At 38.5% G+C, this 23,790-nt stretch overlaps 1 protein-coding gene across 1 annotated transcript in view; it reads left to right on the top strand.

Moving 5' to 3' along the window:
* The first annotated feature begins 15,899 nt into the window (after positions 1 to 15,899).
* CUL1 (cullin 1) overlaps positions 15,900 to 23,790 on the top strand; it is a 37,883-nt gene continuing 29,992 nt past the window's right edge. The window contains exon 1 of the mRNA XM_009895038.1: positions 15,900 to 16,197. Coding sequence (XP_009893340.1) covers positions 16,058 to 16,197 — 140 coding nt within the window. The 5' untranslated portion in view covers positions 15,900 to 16,057. The remainder of the gene's footprint in view (positions 16,198 to 23,790) is intronic.

Here is a 23,790-nt window from a genome sequence, read left to right on the forward strand (position 1 = left end):
CTTGTGACCGCGGCCCCCGCATGGCCGGGGCCGCCACGGTGGCTGCCTTTCCCTCCCGCCCCCCCGGGTTCTTAGACCTCGGGCCCGTCCTCCCGCAGCCCCGCGCCCCCGCTCGGCCTCCCCGGCCCTAGGGCTGCCCACCCCAGCCATCCCCGGCGCTGCTCGTCCCAGGCCTCTGCTCTCTTCTCCCCATGAGCTTTTGACCACAACTCCACTGGGCACTGCTTTCGGGTCCTCACCTGCCTTCTGTCCTCGGTTCCTCCTCCTTTCACCCTCTTGTATCCCAGCCATCCCCAGAGCCCCAGTGACACACGGGAGCTGTTTGGTTGTACCTAGAGAAATTCCCCTGTGTCCCCGGTACCATCGTGGCTGCGGGGGGATATTTCCCACAGCTCCTCCTTGTCACCTTCTCCAGGTTTCTCTCACTGTCAAGGACTGTGCACCAGGCTTCCCCTTGTTGCCACCTACTGTTGTGGCCTTACCAGAGAAGGTGCCCCCTGTAACCTTTTATCTGTTTGTTTGTGCATTTATTGTCTGCATCCAGATGACTAGTCCTGCAGCTTTTTGTTGTTGCAAATAATCACCTCGTTTGTTTCCCAGGAACTCTGTCACTGAAAGCTAACTGTGTCCTTACTGGGATCTTTTTCCTGTCCTTCTTATTTCCTCTTCAAGTTATATTCCATCACTATCATTATCCCCCTATTAGCTTTCCGCTTTCAGTTTTCATCCTCCCAGTAACTATTTCCTTCACTGTGTTTTTTTGCCCTTCTGATCTTATTTTCCTGTCATTAAAACCTTAGTTGTGATCTCACCTAATACTTTTTCCTTTCCACATAGTCCTTCCCTTTGTAGGCTCACATGTTGTCTCCCCCACTTTGTATTTAAATCCTCCAGCAGTGCCTTTGAGGAGAAAGGAATTTAACCCTAGGTTATCTGTATACTTCTCAGTCAGCACTAAGAGAACACAGATTACCTACTTGTTTTATCTTATTTTGTTTTCATTTGTTTTATTACTGACTTCCTCAACAACTTTCCCCCCAAGTATATGTATTCATATATAGTCATATACCTCTCCCCTAATACACACGCGTACACTACTGATGCTAGTCTGGGGAAAAAAAAAAAAATCTGTCTTGGAAATTCTTTTGGCAGGACTAGGAGGAATGGTCTGTGAGGACCAGAAATACCTAATGGCCATGTAACTTAAATTAGGTCAAATATTGTTTGTAATACCATATTGTGAATTGCTACCCAGTTGATACGGGATGTGTTTGGAGTGTTCTCTTTGGAGAAGTCGTAAGATACTTCATAGGTACCATGGTACATAGTTTATACTCCACAGATGCGCACAGTGAAGCGCTGCAATGTTGTGTGTTGGTGTCTGTGTTGTATTGACACTCCGTGACTCTACTAGAAAGAAGTCTTTTCCACCAGCTTTGTGACTTCCCTTGATTATCAGTATTTGTTACCCAAGTTCTTATTTTACATCTTTCTTAGTTGCTTTGGTTCTTCAGATTGGTTAAATTTCACAGTCATATGTATTTGAGCTGCTGTTGAAACACTGGACATAGTTGTCCCATGGGGAGCACATTCAATCGCGGGAGTAATTTATACACCTACCTCTAGAATCCAGGTTTGGTGCCTAGTGTTAACAGCTTCTTATTTTCTTAGCTGCGTACATGCAGATCCTGGTAACTCGACAACAGCTCAGAGCAACTGAACTAGGCTTCTGATCTGAATTGTTCCTCTGGAGGAAATGTCTTCCATTGCCTATCCAGGGAACATGTAGAGAACAGTTTCTTAGTTTGGGCACTTAAATTATGCATACGCACCCCACTCTTTAGCTGACAAAACAGTTGTACTGGTTTAACAAACTGATTTTTCTTCTACCTTAGTCCTTTTTGCGCTGGTTTGAACTTGCCTTATAACTCGGGCCTGTTACTTGGACTGTTGGCATGAGAAAATTACATTGCTTTAATTTAAATCATTTAAATTAATTTAAGCTAAATTGATGCACACCCTTATTTGGATACTGATTTGGGGGTGGCCTTTTTGAATTTAGCTTATTCTTCGTGTTGGCGTAAGGTCTTGCATTTTAGCTGTACTGTTATGAAAACAATACTGAGTCCTTTGAGAAAGTTATCTCGGATATTCAGCTTAAAAAGTATTTTCTTACAATTTGTATTTAAAGATCCCTGAGTACTGTTTCTGGTCCGTTGTGTTTCTCAAGTAGTGCCTAGTTTTGTGTAGTCATAATTAATTTCAGTAGGGCCCAGCTTAATGATGAGTCACGTTCTGGGTGTCAGTGGTTGTGTGAACTGGGTACACCTGGAGTCTTCTCTCTTGGCAGAGTTTGGGGTTTTGTTTGTGCGTTGTTCTGTTTGGGGTTGTGTTTTTTTTGTTTTTTTTTATTTCCAGTGGATGAAACAGTTTTAAAGATGTGCCACTTGCGCTTACACCGCGCTTGGCATCAAAAATATGTATCATGAATGTGAAGTGAGGGGATTGTCCTACTAAGAGGTTGTCAGTGTGTTACAGGTGGATGCTGATGCCATGTGTATTACACTTTTCAATCAGGAGGGAAGAATCAGATTAAAGTGTAAGGTGGCTGGATCAGCGCTGCTGTTCAGCAGCTTGGCCATGCTGTTGTACTTCCTGTGCTGTCCAACAGGGTCTGTCTGCTTGCATCAGGAGGAAAACAGAGTATGTCCCCCACTTGGATGGGTGTGCTGGGAGGATGTGCACAGGCAGTCCCAGCAGCCTGCAGGTCGGTACAATTTTCCTGCTGCACATATCTTGGAAAAAAAAAAAAAGAAGAGTGTGGAAAGCTTGGCCTTGCAAGTTCTCCACATGCTTTAGGAACACATGAACTTGCTTTAAACTGACTACTTAGGTGACAGCATTGTTTTTTAGCAAGTGTAAATTAATAAAAACTTCTTAATTACTGTATTTTTGAAGGTAATCTTCACGTAAAGAAACAGTTGTTGGAACCAACATTTAAAGGCCTTGGTAAAAGTTGTAACCTATATAGGGTGCCAACTTAAACTACTATTTTTTTAATTTGTTACAGAGATCATTGAGGTTTCCCTTACTTGTTACAGGAGAATTTCCAGTAAGGAAAAGGCAAGAAAATGTAATGGTTGGAAAGTTACGGAAAGCTGTTGGGCTTGTCTGCATAAGTAACTTGCTATTTTATTTTAAGAGTCATAGGTTTATCAGTGGAAGAACGGCTATGGATTGACTATTGATGGTTCTACAACAATGCAGTTCAGACCTGGTACCAACATGACTAAATGACTTCATAGTAAAATTGTCCTGCGCTGCTGTGGTGCTGTAACTTACAGCCTTTAACATAACTACAGAGATAGAACATTATCAGATTTAAACACTGGTTGCATTATTGGGCATGAGTAGTTATATGAGATTTAATGAGGGAATGTTTGTTGTACAGCTGCTGGGAAAAGCACTGTTTTAGGAAATAGTGCATATTCCCATAGTCCCAGTGCGTAATTTTCTGACAGTTTTCTTTTTACCCACATGACCTCTGATGCCACAGCAGTGAACTGCTTCATGTTGCTACCTCACCTCTTTTTATAAATTATACAGGTCAAAATTAAATATATTTTTCTAAATAAACCAAACATGTATTACATTCCACTTTATTTAATGTCAGTTTTTTTAAATCCCTCTTCGTCTGTGAGCCTTGAAAAAATAAATAAAGGCTACTGTGAAAATAGGAAAATATTAATTCAATTTTGCACTTCAGGAAACTGGTATAGAGTCACGTGTAAATTTTTGGCCAGAGTTGGCTTCTCTTTTACTTTATCCTCAAGATTGCCCTACCTTCTTTGCCAGTTGTATCCTGGATTTGTAAAAAGAAGCATGACCAGCAGGTCGAGGGAGGTAATTCTCAACCTCTGTTCTGCTCTTGAGAGACCCCACCTGGAGCACTGCATCCAGCTCTGGGGTCCCCAGCAGAAGACAGACGGGAACCTGATTGAGAGGGTCTTTGGGAGGGTGATGAAAATGGTCAGAGGGCTGGAACACCTCTCTTATGAGGGACGGCTGAGAGAGTTGGGGTTGTTCAGCCTGGAGAAGAGGATGCTTCAGGGAGACCTTATTGAGGCCTTTCAATATATGAAGGGGGCTTACAGGAAGGATGGAGAGAGACTTTCTATCAAGGCCTGTAGTGGCAGGACAAGGGGCAACAGTATTAAACTGAATGAGTGTAGATTTAGATTGGACATAAGGAAGAAATTCTTTATGATAAAGGTGGTAAGACACTGGATCAGGTTGCCCAGGGAAGTTGTGGATGCCTCATCATTGGAAGTGTTCAAAGTCAGGTTGGATGGGGCTTTGAGCAACCTGATCTAGTGAAACGTGTCGCTGCCCATGGCAGGGGGCTTGGACTAGGTGATCTTTAAATGTCCCTTACAGCCCAAACTGTTCTATGGTTCTGTGATTCTTGAATAAATAGTATAATTTTGATGTGATGTTTTTCCAAAAACTCAGAAAAAACTAATGTCATCTCCTTTCCTTGCCCTTTTGATTATTCTGGTTTTGTAGTTAAAAGGTTTCACTGCTGTAGCTTGGTCTAGCAGGTATGAAGCATTGCTTGACAACAGTACTAAGAATAAAGGATCAAAAATATTTTCTCGGAGGGCTTTGTAGTTACTCACTAGATTAAAATATCACTTCAATACTGTTGACTTCTGTTTTTCTTTAAATTAGAAATACCTAAAGCTATATAAAATGCTCCTTGTCTTTCGGTTTTGCTAGATTCGTTCTAGTTAATGTTGCTGTATGTCTCAAACATAGTGTTCCAGTGAAGGAGAAATGCAAACTTTTTATTCACACATAGGATGGTGAGGATCATGATGATTGAAAGTTTTTGCAGTGTGGGCAGCTTCTCACTCTGTTCTGGTAATGTACTGATCTTTTGAAGACATGGACATGCTTCTCATCTCCCATTTTTGTGGAGATAATGTTGGTTTTACTACTGGGACCCGGATGTATTTGATTCGTTAATATACAAGGTAGACAAAAGTTAATTTTTTAAATTAAAACCAGTGAGCTCTAAGAATCTGGGTTATTAGGGATGCAATTTCAGCCATAGCTGAACTTAGAAACTTCTTGTTTGTATTTTTAATTTGCTTCTGATGTAACTTGGATTTTGTTGCTGTGTGTGTTTAAGGTTGGACAATATCTTAATGTGCATTAGCATTAAGAAGTAAGACTGCTGGTGTGACCTTAGTTCACCCTGTTTTGCTCTGTAATTTAAGCTTAATTTCATATGTAAATTTGCAAGCTCCTCTAGTCTCAAAGCAGTGGAGACTCTCATCTGGATGTTTTATCTAAAGTTTGGAGGACTGAATTTCAGGGGAGGGGGGAAAGAGACTTATAGGAAATAGTTCTTGTTTTGTTAGCTGCTAGTCTTTCCGTCCTGCTTTTCATGGTAATAATGTCATGGGCAAACATTCTGCTTGCTGCTGGGTAGCCAAAGGAGAAACTTTTCACTGTACAATTGAAAACGCTTTTTAAAATTTTCTGTGTTCTCTTACTGTGCTTTTTTCAGAGATAACTTTGGAAAAGTTTTGTTATCTCTGAAAATGTGCCTTTCCTAGAGTGCCATCACTGATAGGAGTAGTATAAAATCAAAATGTATATGTATGCTTAAGTAAATTAATTAAATGGATTTTGGTAGGTTCTAATGCGAGATTAGCTTTAAAACTTAATGGTGCAAGCTAAATCAACAAGAAGGAGGATTTAAGTGTGGCTGTTAGGTTTGTGCATCAATTTTTACAAAATTAATTTAAACTGTTTCACTTCTGTACCAGGCATGCCTGTTGCAGCCATTTGAGGTCAAAACTGATAAAAAAGTTTCTGAAAATAATACTGAAATTATGTGGAACTAACTCTTTGCGAGGTATAAATTCTTTGCTGTGGGTTAGGGCTGTTACAGTTCAGATTTCATAGCTGAACCGGGAAAATTGTGTATGAATCGCTTTCTAGGCTTTAATGAGAAAGTTCTCATTCTTTTTCTGGCTGGCTCTGGAAGTAAGTGAGCTTTGTCAATATTTAGCCATCTGAAATGAAATATATAGGAGCTGTACTGTTCATTTCTAGCAATGTTTGCAGCACTATACCGTAGTAGGAATCTAGATAGCTAGCAGTTCTATTAGTGCACTTAATGTAGACCTGATTTAAAAAAAAAATAAGAGGGGCCAGCTTTCGCGGGGTGGTGATTTTTGTCATACGCAGGAAATGAATGCGAGTATCTGCAGCAGCCCTTGATTTGTAGACTGTTTTAACTATGACAGTTGCAATCCTTGTCACTTCTGAATGAAACATTAGCACAGAGGTGAATATAGGAGGAAGCTCTTCAGTATTTAAGCCATACTCTTGTGGTATATTTGAAGATCTGAAAATGTCAGACTGTTCGCAAGACGAATCAGTGTGACCGTAATCTTTATTTATAAATTGAAGTGGCGAACTTTGTTGCTTTGTTCAGTTGGGCTCTAGAAAAAGTAACAAGATGGAAGATGCTGTAAAATGAGGAAGCGGTTGGGAAGAGATTCCAGCCAGAATTGTTTTAAGCTTGTTACTGATAAGCATCACCACCTTCCAAAAGCATGGGAAAAATTTGTGAGGAATCATTGTTACAGGTGAAAATTCCTGTTTCTGTCTAACAGGTCAGTATGAAAGTGCATGTTGTGGTGCACGAAATGCTGTTATAATGGAGGGGAAATTGTGTCGGGGTTCAGAGGCTTGCCCTGTGGCTTCTGGCAGAGATCATGCTGTGTCTGAAGTGAACTGTAAGACCATACCAAATTTTTCTTTGTGGAGATCAGTAGGATCACGGTGCTTTAGCTTATTAAGTTGAATTTTGGTTAAAGTTTTGATGGCTGGCAAGTACTTTTAGGAAAGCAGTTCCATGTAAGAATTGTCTATGCAGGATCATTAAGGTCTCTAAACTGTCCCGAGGTATTTCAGAATTTCCAGGGTCTTCTGTGTTTGTTTTTGCTAAATTGCATTTGATATGACTCCCCACTGCTGCTTTTTTTTGTTTGTTTTTTGTTTTTTTATTCTAAGAAAACAAGTCGTATTGTTCTGTCTTCTGCTTGGCATGTTGGGTATCTAGCGTCATGTTTTCATGGCTTGTCCTTCCTCATTTTCCTCTTCTGTATCTTCCTGGCTGATTCAAGAAATGCATCTTCATGTACATTGTCCTTCAATGTGTATTTGTTTTTTGTTGTTGTTGTGTTTTTTTGTTGTGGGTTTGTTCTTTTTTTTAATTTTATTTTTTAATGCAGATTGTATCTGTATATGATTTAAGCCAGAGAGACAGTGGGAATACTCAAGGCCCTTTGTCTTGTGTAAACCTTTCTTCCTCCTCTTCAGTGCACTCATATCTTGACTTGATTCTCTCTGCACACAGTGTTGCTCTTTTCCTAGTCTGCAGCATTCCTTTTCCAAGGTGTAAGAGCTGAGCATAATCAGCGTTTTAAGAAGCTATGAAGCTTATTACTGCAAGCTAAGTTAAAAAACATTGTAGGGTCTGCATCCTGTTTGTAGCACAGGAAAGCCTGAGACCTCAGGTTAGAAAGGATGTGTCAGTTTAGGAGTAGTCTACAAACTTTGTACATAAGGATTACTTGAATAGCAAAAAAGTGAACTTATAGTATCATGGAGTAGTTTGGGTTGGAAGGGACCTTTAAAAGTCATCTAGTCCAACTCCGCTGCAATGAGCAGGGACATCTTCAACTAGATCAGGTTGCTCAGAGCATCATCCAACCTGGCCCTGAATGTTTCCAGGGATGGGGCATCTACCACCTTTCTGGGCAACCTGTTCCAGTGTTTCACAACCCCAATTGTGAAAATTTTCTTCCTCATATCTAGTCTAAATCTACTCTCTTTTAGTTAAAAAACGTTACCCCTTGTTGTACTGCAACAGAAGTTTGTTCCCATCTTTCTTATGAGCCCCCTTGAAGTGCTGAAGGTCCGCAATAAGGTCTCCCCGGAACCTTCTCTTCTCCAGGCTGACCAACCCCAACTCTCTCAGCCTGTCTTCATAGGAGAGGTGCTCCAGCCCTCTCATCATCTTTGTGGCCCTCCTCTAGAGCTGCTCCAACAGGTCCGTGTCTTTCCTATGTTGGGAGCTCCAGAGCTGGACGCAGTACTCCAGGTGGGGTATCACTAGAGTGGAGCAGAGAGACAAAATCACCTCTGTCAACCTGCTGACAACGGTTCTTTTGATGCAGCACAGGATAGCTCTTAAAGATGGGCACACAAAACCTGAAAAGTTTTACCTGTGTAGTAGTGTTAATGATATGGTCATTATTTGCGAAGTTGATGTTGATGCAGTAAGACTACCATGAAACTTGTTGACAGGATTGTTAATATTGACCAAAGTTTACTTCAGCTGCAGGTGCAGAAGGGAGAGTTTGCTTGTGTGTATACATTGGCAAACCTTTTCTAGTCTAGACCTACTGTCTGCTTATTAGGCAGCAGGTACATGGGGTTTTTTTGTTTTGTTTTGTATTAGCTATTGCATTACTGTTGTGAGATCCCTGTCAAAAGTTGCAGGAACTGGTTGTTTAAGGAAGACGAGGCTAAAGCTGAACTCAAAAAGTATAGGAAGAATGCTAAAGAACTAATAAAAGAATAGGCAAAGTTAAAAAGCCGCATGCTCAAACTTGCTTGGTGTTCTTCGGAGGAATAGTTATTTATGTTTTGAAAAAATCCTTGTAATCAGGCATCCAAATTAAAACCATGTCAGTTAAAAAAGCTTTTAGTTAACATGATTGTGCATAGTATAAGTAAATAAGAAAGGTGTAAAAAATGCAATTCCAAGTTACTTCCATATATTCTGTTTAAGTTTTAAAATAAAGGCCAATTTAAGTGTCTTTCTAGCTGTGAAGAGCACATCCAGACCTCTGTTTTATTTTTTTCAGATGGCAACTGTATAATTGGCATATGAAGTAATGTAGGGGTGTATTCCTTAGAGTGCTTTAGATAATATTGATCAGATCTGTAACACAGAGAAGGGGGTGTGGGTAGAAGAACAGTGAAGCCCCAAATGAAGGCATTGTCAGAGAGGTAAAGTGGCAACTGCTCAAACTTTACACCAAATTTACACAACTTGGTATGAAACTACTGGCAAATTAAGCATACTTGCTTCTGCTCGAAACTGCTTTTTTTTTTTTTTTTTTCTTAAATGCTACGCAGAATGCTTTTACCACCAAAAGGCAGCTTTTGCAAGGGAGGAGTGTACACATGTATACATCTGCCTCTTTGTCATAATAAAGTGAACTGCATAGAACTCTCTTGAAAATAAACTAAAGTTTTTCACGCTACGTGTAACTCGTATTTTGTAATAATACAGAGGAACTGAACATTGTAATTTGCATAATTTGTCTCTTAAATATCTTTGATATTGAAAAGGGAGAAAAGATTCTCATATTTCTCTTCTGGTACTGATATGATTTCTGGAATAACCATTTTTTACAATAGTTGTGGTTTCATTTTGCTGGGGCACAGTGGAAACGTCTGCTATAGAGAGATTCTCCAAATGTTGATTAATTACACAGCTGTAGCATGTAAAGTGCTAAGGACATTACGCTTGCTCCTAGTCTTGCTTTAAGGATTGGGTCACTTCACATTCATAAACTGTCTGCCTAGTTTATAGTCTGTGTATTTAGTGACCTGAAATACTTCTGGACAGAAATTTCAGTGGTGTGAAATGTTGCATGCAGGACCATGGCTCAACTAAGCTATGTTACATTATAGTTTTGAGCTCATAATGGTAACCTCAACTGAAGGCAAACACAAAATGATGAATTTTCAGGTACCTGGATATAAAAAGTGTCTTTGATATCATAAATTGTGAGTGCAAGTGATTATAGGGACAAAGTAGAATTATTTCGCTTGTCTCTTTCCACTCCATCAAACATAAATGTATGTAAGAATGGGGGTTGTGTCCTTTAGGATTAAATCCTAATTGATCCATTTTAACCTGGAAAAAAAATTGCAAGAAATAACTTATAAATTGTAAAGGCAAAGAAGTAAAAGGTGAAAGCAAAGAGAAATTTTAAATGTCTCCCAACCGTGCCCCAGTGCTTATATTGCACTAACCATGTGAGTCGTATCTTACAAGCTAACTAGTAGTGGAGGGAGGTATGTTGTTCTCAACTCCGTACTTTGCATTTACATGTCTTTTCAAAGGTGTGTGTTTGCCTGACTTCGAGAGGAATCTTAAGCCTGGTTTGTAGGATGAATCATTTGCAGTATCCTGTCTGTGAAACTGTCCGTGTTTGGTAAGAGAAGATATATGAATAATAAATTGACTTCTTTGGTTATGAGAGGGGTTTGTTTTATTTCTTTGGTATGTTTTGTGTCAAGCCTAACACTGAAAACAATAGATATGCCTTTGGATGCTTATTGTAAGGCAAAACTTTGCCAAATATTTTGATATGGTAATACTTTAGAGTCACTTCAACCATAGCGATTTTGAAATTTATGTGAGCTTGAGTATAAACCAGCATCCAGTATCTTAAGTTTTTTTAAAAATAGCGTAAGAACAAACAAACAAACAGCTTGTGTTAGAACAAAGGTAGCGTTTAATGTGCTTCTGTTTTAGTTTTTTCGATATACTTTTTGTGTGCTTGTGTCGTATGGCGTTGGTTCAATCAGTATTGCATATCTTGGGTAAATAACCTGAATGGTTGCCTTGGCTCAGTGTGGAGGTAGCAGAGACTTTGAAGGAACAAAATTGGTTGGGAACCTTATGGAGTGTTGCTGTTTGCTGAATACGAGAGCATCTGTTGAATTTCTGGATCAGACTTGCTGAAATACAGCAACAGGAGAGCAGGATAAAGTAAGTTAGAGGAGTTAAGGCTGGAAAAGCGTGGAGGAAAGAGTTTGGCAAGAGGAATTTCAGCTTGCATTTTTAGGTGTATGGCTGTATTAAACTTGCTCCTTTTTCTTGTCTTTTGAAGCCATTAAAGAACATTAAATGTGTATTATGCTTTATCTTTTCAGCACAGAGGGCTGATCTTTTGCTTGTAGTGGCCATTTAAGTGAACATAGTGACTGCACCAATTTTTACAAAAGGTGTCAAACTGCAGCCAGTGTCCAAATGAACTTGTACTGTATTTTTGTTACCAGGAAATTTGCATTCAGTTTTAGAAAATGGATTTGAGGCAGTGTATGGAGGTAAAATTCTGACTTTTAACACACACTTGTGAACTTTGGAAGCCTCGTAACACTAAAGGTCTTTGAACTTATTTTTAAAGGCATTCATTCCACCACAGGTTATGAGTGAAACTTGCTTCTCTTCCCTAATGTGTTTGGTTTTAGTATGATTAAATCTGGTCACCTTAGCTCATGCTATTAGGCGTGACAAGAACATTCTCCTTGTGTTTGAAATTAGACAAGGGATAAAATACTTGTTAAGTTACTGAGTCTAGATGGTGTGCTTCTCTGCTATGTCTTTAAAAAATGCTATCTGGGCCCTTGAGTCATCTGGAAAACCACCTTGCTCTGGACCTCAACGGGCCAAGGAGCTGACAACTTCAAATTCTATCTGTAATTACTGAAGTAAGCTATCTTGAAATCTGTAGTTGAGAAATAAGTGGTTGTGGGAGGACAACAGGTGATGCATAGACCTTGGAGCTGTGAAGCTGAAAGTTATGTTGTATCGGGACATAAAAATGAGGTAGTTGCCCCAACAGATGGTTTGAGATGCTGTAAATCCAGTGGGTTTTATTATGTTTTATAGATAAAAGTAGGGTTAACTTTCAGATTTTCTTATAGGCCTCACTTGGAATACACACCATTTTCCTCAGATGGGATATCTGGAAGAAATACCATTTATTATTAGACGATCAGTAAAAACAAACCCACTGTTTTCCAATGCACTGTGTTTCCTTGCATATGAGGTGTGTCATGTCATGTTTCCTCCCCCAAAAACTCTGCCCTTCAGGGCTGTTGTTCTAAAGTTTTGGCAGAAATATTACATCCTTTTGACAATTGGCATGGGCAGGAATGTCAGTTTTCTTTGGCAGAAATATTACCTCCTTTTGTCAATTAGTATGGGCAGAAATGATAGATTTGCTTGACAGTGTTTTAATTGCAGTGCTCAAATGCAGGGGTGAAGGATAGGATGGAGTTGAACACCATTATACTGCTGCATCAAATTGTGTATTTATTGGCTGGAAACTGCAGGATTAATTTTCTTTCATGTAAATATAGCTGGTCCTGAAGATATAATGAACTCTTGGTTCTCTGGTCCAGAGCTACAGAGCAGATGTTGCAACTTGGGCAGGTGTCCTGTCCATGAAGCAGGTCACCAGCAAGTTTGATCTGTTTGGGCGAGAAAGCACGGTGATGGTCAGTTCCAGACTGATTTATGCATAGTCCTGCCAGCAGCACTTTGGAAGGTGAGAAATCTCACTGATGCGAAGGTTATGACTTATTGTTCAGGTTTTAATTCACCTGTAGCTATTAATGGTTCTTGGGAGGCAGTTGTGCACAGCCCGGGCCCTGAGAAATGGTAGACTTATAAACTCTTTTCTCCCTCTTTATAAGTTTAGCAATTGGGAGGTTGGGTAAAGAGATGCAGTGTAACTGCTGTGGACCAGACTAGACTTTCCAGATTTGTGTGCCTAGGAGAGGTTTTCTGTACATGAATCACAAAACCAATTTTGAAAACTACACTTACGCTTTTCACATAAAATAGAATTTCATATTTTCACTGGGTGTTTGTGTATAATAACAGCTGTGCTGAGTAACAAAGATTTGTTTTGCCCCTCCCCTCTCTATACGTGTAACACTATAGGTTAGTTTAACCACTAAGTACAAATGGTTGCTTTCATAAATATGATTCTGTACTTAAAAGTTTTCTTATGTAGTGAAACTTTACTCCTGTTAAGGTAATATATTAATAATTACTTTTTTATTTTTCTGCCCATGAATAAATCTGAAAAAAATTTAGTAATCGTTCATAGCATTATTCATTTATTGCTCCATTTCCCAACTGCGTTAACAAGTAACTAAGTGGAAGAAGTGAATTATTTGAGTCTAGGAAGTTAGTGACATGATGCTATCATTCTGTATTCATGTCTTTAATTGTGAAATTTAAATTGGAAGCCAGCCAAGGGATAGTGAGGCAATGTTGTCAAATGCAGTGGAATATATTCCTTATAAAGAATATATCTATGTAGTGGACTGTATAAGAAAATAAAAATCAAAATTAAGTTCTTTCTCATGGCATTGTTCTTAATGGCTACATCCTGACTTACATACAGAGGGTTACTTTAGGGGAAGGGGAGGGAAAATCAGTACAGTGTGAATGAGGAACACCTTGAGTTTAAAAGATTCTGGGAAAAGGTTTGTATTTGTAGATCTACCACGGTACATAAAAACTAGGAGCTTGTTAATTAGAGAAGTTAAATTTTATTTCCATTGTCATAGAGGGGGAAACTCCACATCCGCCGGGCAGCCGGTCACCACACGCTTGCAATGGAAGGGTGGCTACCTCTTATGGACGCCAGGAGAGATGTCTGAGTAAGAGCCCTGGCTGTTGCACCTCTCTGGACTGCCTGGGAAGGGACCTTGGCCCAGTTGTGAACTATTGTAATGGTTATGCTTTCTGCTAGCTAGCAAGGGGTTGGCTTTTTGTTACGAACTTCTATACAGCACTGAAGTATTTTGTATTAGTTACACCAAAATATTATTGCTAAAATGCACTCTTAATTCTAGGCTACTTGCTTTTTGCAGATTAATATGAGAGTAATGGTCAGTTACTGTTTACACGTACTGCAGTCGTAGTAGAGTTGTAGATTCATAACCATGTCTTCTCGTGCTTCTGGGAAGAGTTCAAATAGTACCTGATTTAAGGAAGCAAAAAGTTTCTTCTCTCCTGGATTGTAGACATCAAATTAATTTTCTTGTTTTTTATTGCAATGCTGACTTAGGATCATAGTCCGAGATCATGGGTGTGTAACATGCACAGAGTGTTTCCCGCAGTAGAGACGAATGGCCACTTGTAGACCTTTGTTCTTTCTGGCTTTCACTGCTCAGTCGTGGAAGTCTGTCATTATTAGTACTGCAGCAGGGTCGATTTCCAGAAATTAAAGAAGTTAAATGCAAGCAAGGTATGATCTGTATTACACTTCAGCATGATGATGCATTATTCCCATGTGTCTTTAATAACCAGTTTGCTGTAATTATAGAAAAAGAATGGCAAGGTTGAATTTTAAATGTATGTTTTAATATATATTGATTGAATCCTTGTTTTTCCGTCTAATCTTCTAAGTAATTGTTGCTCACGTAAAAAGAAAAATTAGCTACAGAAGCAGTTTATGTCTGATTGAAATGAGACAGTACTTGTTGCTCAGATTGACATAATGAAAGTACTTCTTGGTGTTTTTTACTTAGAGTTTGATATTGAAATGCTTATGGGTGATGGATAGTAAAGGACTATGAGGAGTGGTAACTTCTTTGTTGCTGCAGTAAGACAGTCATTGACTAAAAAAACCTGAAGATATGTCTTGATCTTAGATGATCTTTTTAATGTCAAGGACAAAAGGGAGAAGAGAAGTCCTACAAATAATGGGGCAAGGGCCAGGGGGCTATAACAGAATACTTAATCTTTTAAACAGTGTGAGACCTGGAGTGGAACGTGCAATAGCCTAGAAGCGGCTGTGAAAAAGCACCTATGACATACGTCAGATCCTGAAGGAATATCTTTATTTTCTGCTGCTCAGAGGTCAAAACCAAATAATAGGATTTATCAGATCGCGTGCTATACTATCCTTGAAATTATGGAGGCGTTCATGCAAGCCTTGGCTGGCAGGCTCCATTACAGGACAGATTTATCATAAAGCTGTATTCTTGTCTAAAGAAGCGTGGCAAAACATGATCATGTTTCACTGTGTTTTGAGTATTTCAGTGAATGGGCTGTAGGGTACAGAATCACAGAATGGTTTGGGCTGGAAGGGACCTTTAAAGATCATCTATTCCAACCTTGGGCAGAGACATCTTGCACTAGATCGTGTTGCTCAAAGCCCCATCCAACCTGACCTTGAACACTTCCAGGGGTGTTCAAAACTTCTCTGGGCAACCTGTTCCAGTGTCTCATCACCATCATTGTAAAAAACTTGTTATATCCAGTCTAAATCTACGCTCTTTCAGTTTAAAACCCTTGTGTCACTACAGTCCCTGGTAAAAAGTCTTTCTCCATCTTTCTTATAACCCCCCCTTTATACATGGAAAGGCTGCAGTAAGAGTAAGTTGGTCCTAACTTATTACAACTCTGTTATTTGTGGGTTAATTTTTTAAATCATGTTACCTCCTCTGTCATTTTGGGGTATCTTCTCAATTTTGTTGCTATGGTGGATGAAACATGTTAAAAATGCAAAATATTTTTAAGGACTTGTGTAAAAATGGATCTTCTCTGCTTAACGTTCTCAGTAGTCCTTTCCAGGTGACTGTTTTCCTACTCTGTCGTTTTACGAGGCTGATGAACTGATAACCATCTTTTCACTACCTCCCCAACTTTGTGCATTTAAGCATCCATGGGAGTAGTGCGTTTTCTTAGTTTCTTACTCTTTCAGCCACGAATCATGCAGTCTTTGTTTTGTGTGCTTCATTAGTTGTTCTTTCTTCCCACCTAAGTACCTACAGGCTTTGGGCAGATGTGGGCACTAGCGATCACATTTTGTAGTGGATTGCTGAATTGCAAAATTATGTTCCTTGGTTCTGGTATTTCAGATTTCATCGTAGATTTCTCATCTGTGTAAATGAAAATGTTCCAATGCAATCATTAATTTTGTGTCTTTTTCTCTAGTGTGAGTGAATTTGAACTGTCATATAACATGTATATTTTCTTTTCCTTTTGCAGATTGTCTTCCTGGGAAACATCACTCTTTGTATGTAAAGAATATCTTACTGAGTTGCTGGAACTGAGTTTAGAATGTTACTTGACTTGTGATTCTGATGGAGGAATAACTAGATCTCAGGCTGCTGCACTGGAAGACTTTACAGGAAGTACAAAATGTCATCGAATAGGAGTCAGAACCCGCATGGACTTAAACAGATCGGTCTTGACCAGATATGGGATGACCTAAGAGCTGGAATTCAACAGGTTTACACCAGACAAAGTATGGCAAAATCCAGATACATGGAACTCTACACGTATCCTAATGCCTAAGGCAGTTAGTACTTTCATTGTTAATAGATTAGGGATGGCTTTTTACTTCTCTAAACTCAAAATTGTTTCATAACTGTTTGACTTAGTGGCTTTTAAGAATATATTTTTATTTTGAAGATTAACCTTTTCTGTTTAATCTTACTGGCAAATAAGCAGGAACATTCTGTTGTCTGGAAAACTGTCTTCGTAATTATGGCTACCTCTGAATTTCAGGTTTGACTGCTATTATCTTTGACAGAGCAGATGTTTAAAGTGATTTTATTAATAGGTCTAATTTTGAGTCCACAATACACCAAATGAAAATAGAAATTCTTTTTCCTTTATATGTTAGTCTCTGGCATAATGCTGCAGGTCTTATTGGTAATAATGTCTGGCTACCTGGAAAATTTTTCTCTTGACTTCCTCAGAGTAGTACTTGAGTTGGTTTTACAATTTTCCAGCTGGAGTGAGAATGCACCCAGTGGATGTCTCTTGAATTCCTGGCTTGCATCAGAGAGCTATTGAAATTTTCCAGCATCTCCCCATTCTGGGAGTTGTTATAAGGGGTTGTGTTCATCCTTGTACGTGTGTGCTGAAGAGTACGTGTGTACTCTTTAAAGGAGCGTAGGAAACCTGTTTCTGTCAGGTAGTGCGTAAGGATCTTTTATAACTAATTTGAAGGAGGGATTTGCCTCTTCCTGTGTTTTAGCTTCAGTGTTTGACATCAGCGCTTTGTTTGGAAAGCGAGAAATCCTTCTTTTGTGTTCTACCTATGAAGTGGCATGTAAATGGATTTGGTGAGGAACCACCAAATGTTTTGCATCTGTTGTTCTGTGTTCACTCTTCTAACTTTGTATTGCTCAGTAGAGTAAGGACTGCTTAAGAAGGTGGTGGTACAGCAGTGTGTGGACATACATTATGAGAAATGATGACTGAATACATTTCTATCTTTAAGTAGTTATGCTGTTTTTCTTTATGAATTTTTAATTTTTTTTAATAAAGGCTATTGTGCTGATACATAAATTAATGTCTAAAGCTATTGTTGGCACTGATTTGGAATTGCATATCAAATTTTAGACTGTGTTAATTATTTTGAAAGGACAGAAGTTTTATAAAAGAAAGAAGAGCTTTAAGGCTATAAAGCAATTAATTTTGTAGTTCTCTGGACTTCCTAAGGAGATAAAAAAGGGTTTTTTTCAGTCGATGTACTTTCAGGCTTGATGTGTGATCTTATCTGTGCCTGCAAAATCCATGTTCCTAGGGGGGTGGGAAAAGCCCTGAGCAGTCTGCTGAGTGTTTCTAGGATACTTCTTTAATAGTGATGGGAAGATGAAATAACATTTGGTTTAGGGTCAGAACTTTTCCTGAGACTTAAAATGACTGATTTCTTGCAGTACTAGGTTCAGCATTGTTCTTGACTGAATGAAACAAGTCTGTGAAAGTTGAATGTCTGATAGAAATCTGACATGCAGTAGAACCTCTGGGAGAGTTTTTTCTTCTGAGTGCCTTTAATATATTCCTGTTTGTGAGGTCTGTCAAGCAGGGCAGCTGAAGACTAAGTTCTTATTATAATGGTAATGTTTAAACACTTTTTTTCCTCTCCTTCTGATGTTCTCAAATCTTCTTGGAATGAAGCTGTAAAAGGGATATGTTGTCTATTAAGTGCTCAATTCCTTCTTGTTGCTGCTTAAAGGAGTTGTTTGATCTGAAATTAAGGATGGTTTTTGTTACTTTCATAAGTGAGTTAATTTAGTGGAAGATTTTGGTGGTTGGGTTTCATTTGTGGACTAATTTAGTAGTCTGATAACTCAGAATATTTAATACTGGTTAGGCTAAGAGTTTTTAATCTGCTATGAAGATGACAATGCACTTCGCATCCTATACCAGGTGCACATGTTCAAAAGTTGTGCTTAAAAGATTACATCCTTTTCAGATGCAGTATCTGTTACACTTTTGCTCAGTCTTTGTGTACAGCAAGTCGAGTAGATTGACAGACTTTTATTTCAGGAAGCTCTGCCTATCAAACAGCTTGGTTTGGAAAGCAGAAGAGATGCAGATGAGTCTCAGCTGCAGCTGTAGTTGGTCTGGACATCAGCCCTACTCATAAGGATGCTGGATGTGACAGCAGTTTGGAAATCTTGTGCACTGGACAGTTCAGTCATTTCCTCATCCTCCTTTGTTCCCCCTCTGCCCTCCCCCACCTTTTTTTTTTTTTTTTTTTGGTCAGAGTGTTGCTCCTGAAGTGGATTCCATTTCATCCCTCTAATTTATAAGGGGAAGAGAACCATGCATACAAGCAAACCTGTATATAGTGCTATATCTGGTATCGAATTTTCAGTCGAAATTGATCGGACATGTGGAAGTTTTTGTTGTGCCTTGTTCAAGTGAATCTGGGAAAGAATTGGAAGAGTTATGCAATTCAGACAGTTTGGGTCTCCATTCTACGTCCACTCGTTTTCTTTGTTCAGAGTGTCTCTTTTTGTGAGACACTGGATTCAGTCAGGCCAGAGCTTGTGCTTAAGGTGGTTTTCTTTCCTTCATTCCAGCAGGAGAAGAAAGAGGTTGATTATTCCAGGGGTTTTCTAGGTCATAATACTGAAGAGATGAACTGAGAAACCTTGTTTCTGAATGATGGTTGTCAAGGTCTTCATCCCGACTTTTTCTAATTTAGATTGATCTGTGCTCCTGGTTGCAGGGTGTATTCTTTGTCAGATCAGATGATTACCAAATGTTTTTCAGTACTGCATATACCTTTGTGATTCCTTTTGCCCTGCCAGCTGTGCCAAAGCACCTAACCAGAAAAGCAGTCCTTTATGGAAGTTGTGATATTTTTATTTATGACTCCTTACATGGTTATGAAGATCAATGTACTAATGTACTTTAATTACTTTCTGAGGTATGTTCTTTGTTTCCTATTGAGAATTTACAATTGCCATATAGAAACAATTCTTTTAGACTGGTGCTTTCTGTGGAAGATGAGACTGTTTTGGTGGCGGTGGTGTGTTTTCGTTGTTTTGTTTTTTCCTTTGGTTTTTTTTTTGTTGTTTTTTCCCATGTGTGAGATTCTTGAAAATGAAATCCTTTATCTGAATGCTTTTCTGTCCCTTACCCAGATATTAATTAAATTCCAGTACTGAAGAGCGTAGTAGCTCCTGCAATTGTAAATAATATCTTGTGACAGGCTGTATTGCAAGCTAGCATAGAATTACATGCCAAGCATTGACTTCATGCAGAAAAGAGAAATAGTCAATACGATTAACTACGTTTCTAGGAATGGTAGACCTAGCAGCATTACCAATATTATGAGGGAAGGGCATTTTTACCATATTTTTCCTTTAGTGGCAATTAGTTTGGGGGCTGTTAGCCACAGGACTAGGTTGTGAAAGTCAATGTTAGAGCAGTGATAAAGTCACTCAGGAATCAGTCACTCCTGGAACTCAGGAAGACAACAGCAAGTTTTGGTACACTGCACCTGAGAGGGTGCTTTACTTGGAATTAATTCTCTCTACTTCATGCAAAGTGCCCATTTTCCAAACTAATCGTATGATGAGTCTGCAATTTATTTTCCTCAGGCTTCATGGTCTGAGAGGATGAGTTGGGATTTTACATACATTTGGATTTAAACTCGGTGGTGGAGAGAATGAAAGGATTTCATTACTCTTGTTTTATGTATCTTAAGCAGATTCTCAGACCAGGTACTAGACTATCGGACAACTTTCCTGCCCTATATTAAACTTATTAAACTAGCATAATTTTTCTTAGTGGCTTACACAAAAAGCTGAATAACTATGAAATTCTTATTTTCTTTCTCCAAGCGCACATCAGCTTCTCAATTTCCAGATGTGGTTGGTGAATGGAAAGCTTAGTGGTGGGTTTTTATTTCATATGTGTGTACTTTCATTTGAAATGTCAAAATGACTTTTTTTGGCATAAACTCATGTTTTCACTGTCTTGATTTACAAAATATAATCTGAGAAGCATTTTAAGGAATTTTTTAAGACAGTGTAGTTAATTTATGCCCATACAGAACAGAGGAACCTTTTTGTCCAGTTTTAATATTTAAAGAAAATTCAGTTGGGAAAAATAACACTGCTTAAAGATTCCGATTACCATTAATTTATAACAAATAAGGTTTTTATTTACATGAAGGTATCTTAAAACCTTTTAATTGATAAGAAGAGTATACAGTATTATGGTAGGTATGGTTGTTTTACTAAAAAGTGCATCTGCAATGTCGAAATTGACTTTCAAATTCTTCTAATGTTGTATACATAAAAATCATACTGTTGATTTCAACAGTTCATAGAATACATTTGAGTAGTTGTATTTGGCATAATTGTCATATAGCTCTCATCTGAATCTTTGAAGTAAAATGGCTGAATTTATTATGACTAAAATTTGCTCAAGTCTTACACCCTTATATTGGATTTTACAAATGTTTTTTATATTATTGTTCCATTATTAGCCACAGTAGTTCTTATCAAAAGTAATTGCTTTAAGTATTTTGAAGTAAGGTTAGGTAAAAGGTAGGTTGCTTTGTCACATTTCATTATTTTATGAAAATTTTTTTCCTTGTTTCTGAATTTGCTTATTGTGTATTCAGTTTGATAACTTTGATGAAGTGGTAGTTACTGATTATCCATTATACCAAATGTAGACAATTGTACATCACAAAAGGTTACTGTAATCTCTTTTGTAATTTGGGATTTGTCTCTTTGGGTTTTTTTTTCTCAGTTATTAGCTGGTGGTAAAGGAAAAGATTGTGTTAAGCATGAAATAATTAAGTGTAGTATACTTAAATTTTTACCAGATGACTCAGGATAATATGTCTGTTCATACAATAGAATGTATAAATATGTTTAACTCTTTTTTTAACCTGTGGATAGGTTCAGCACCAGTAGTACGTGTTGCCCAAGCAAAACTGTGAAGCCCTTCTCTTGGCATCCATTTGCCAAGGTCTTTTTTAGTTGCTTCTGTTGCAGTCCTTGTCCTAGTGGCTTTCATTGGAATTCCTGTATTTTAGTAGGATTTCAGATCAGCAGGTGTATGTTAAAACTGTGAAGAGTCTTTTATTTTCTGATCACATTAATCTGTTGTTACCAGGCAGCATGGTACATTTTTGGGTTTGTTTTTTTTCCTGAACAGATTATTATGCTTTTTCTGTACAAAAAAGGTACTGGGGTGGTAGGGCATGTACTTCTTAAACCTCAAGCTGTTCCACTTTCTCTTGAGATTCTTTCACTCTAAGCCATCCTTTCACTTTAATGTCAAATTGTTTAAGGTCACTCTGGATACATCAAAGCAATCTCTGCTAGTATTAATCCTGCTTATATTCAATATGCTATTTCATAGTGTTTTTCATGTTAGTTAGCGCTTGTGTGGAACACAAAGGTAGAAGTAAATATATTTGTTTACATGTTTGAAGGGTACATAATACACTTTTCCTTGTGTGGAAAGGTAGGTATAATTGTGTGGTTTTGTGCATATTTATCAAAATTGCTGCTTCATTTTGAAAGAAGTGCAGAATGTGTTTATATTAGTGTGATCAGTTCCTTTTTTTATGTTCTTCTCCACAATGATCGCTTGATGTTCTGCTTGCTTTTTATAGTAACCAAGAATATTCTGTACAAAACCAACTTCTGTCAATGCAAAGAACTTTAAACTTAAAGGCAACCTCAGTTATGGTGGTTCTTACACTTCCGGGCATGAAGACTGTACGTTTTGTATATGCATTTGGCCTTAAAACTTTGTGTTTTCCTTGTAACTCGGTGCTTCTGTGTGAGTTCTTTCAAGTTTATGCCGTGAAGAGGGAAACAAGAAGTTATCTATTAGTCTTCAGATGGCTTTTGCTGGAAGTTTCTCCGATCCCAGACTTGTAGAAACGTGTCTGCTCAGTTATGCCTGGATTTTTGTAGCAGCTGTGTGGCTGATGCTGTAATAGCTCCTTCAGTCTCTCTCAGTCCTCCCCTGACTAAAATGGGGATGGTTTAACAGTGCAGTTGTATCTAATCTGAAGACTCAAATGTGTAATTGATCTTAGGATATATTGAAAAACAAATGGAGAATGTGTGGGATTGGGGACAGGGTCTTAATTTTTTTGTTTGTTTGTTTTCTTTGAAATGCTTTCTCGGGGTAACCCTTCCTTACTGAATGACAAACTGAACATAGGCTTTTGCTGGTACCTCCCTGAAAAGAATGAGGGTTTCTGTTTGTTTTTTTTGTTTTGTTTTACTGCTGCTCCCCACAAAGCTAAAGTGGGTGTTTAAAGTACTTGTTCTGAAAAGTGATTGCTTTTTGGCAACCTCATTTCAAAATTTTGTGCAAAATTCCTTCATCTGTTTGGCTTATGAAACGTTAAAGTCACATAGGCAAGTCCACTTCTCTTAGCAGCTTTACTTCTGCATGAGGTGGTTTTGTAAGGTTCACACAGTCTAATCTTCTGGACACACAGGAGTTGAAATGGCTTTAATAATTTTGAAGAAATTATGTAAAGTTGTTCTCTAGCAAATACAATAAGCTGTATTGTTTGTATTAGAAGTGGTTTTACAGGAATACACAACTTCCATAATGTTTCCTGGCAATTTTCCTATAAGTATTTTCAGTAACTTTCTGTATGTTGCTCTTGTGTACCTTTAGTGTAATCTAGGAAAAAAATTTTGACAAATTTTCGACAAAAGTGGAATTAGTCTCAACTTGTTCCTTTAGGCCAGCTGTTGCAGTGACAGAGCAATCAGCATAGAGTTAATTACTGCGTAAGATCTGTGAAACAGCAAATTTATGCCTAAAACTGATCTCTATTATAAAAAGACTAGAAGTAATGAGAGAAATTCTGGTTAGAGAGTTGTTCAGCTTTTGTTGTTGTTGCATGCTCGCTCCTTTTCAGAAGCTGCTTTGTCATTTCTCTCTACTCTGTAGTTTTGTGCTATATTGTATTTATTCTGCTTCCCTTTCAGTTCCTTTTAATTTTACATATCTGTTCATCAAGCAAACTTATCCCAGTTATGTTAATTTTTCATAGCCAAATGGAAAAACTGCGGGCACCCAGCTGTGCTCCTGAAAGGGGAATCGGTTATTACCTCAGCAGAACTGTTTTCTTTATAAAAAAATTAAGATTAGGGACTCATGCCAAACTGAGTAATTTGTACCCATTGGTGTAAAATCTGAGTGTTTTCCTGTTGTGTGTTGAATTACAAAACTGATACTTGTCTCACATAATTTCTGTTTGTAGTTTCTCCTGGAGGAAAAAAATGCTGTATGGAGTATTTTGGTACTTTTCTGGGGTGGAGGGTAGATTACAGGCGACCGTGGCACGTTCAAGCTTGTGTTTTGATGGTGTACTTGCTCAAAAAGTATATGCACTACTACTGAAAGAGCCTATTTCACTTCCCCTGTGTCGACACACAAGTTCAGATCTGCTCTGCAAAGGATCTGGGAACAGGGACAGCGGTTAGCTGTAGCGGCAGTCATTTCCCCAGTCCAAGTCACTGGTTGCTTGCGTGAACACCCATGCTACTGGAAAAGCAGGTGGCAAATAAGCCCTCTGGGTGGGTTGTGTGTCAGGATCATTTCTTTCAGTGGAAATGATCTCCTACAAGGCC

Source organism: Charadrius vociferus, unplaced genomic scaffold (genome assembly GCF_000708025.1).
Source record: "Charadrius vociferus isolate BGI_N301 unplaced genomic scaffold, ASM70802v2 scaffold101, whole genome shotgun sequence".
Taxonomy (NCBI): Eukaryota; Metazoa; Chordata; class Aves; order Charadriiformes; family Charadriidae; genus Charadrius; species Charadrius vociferus.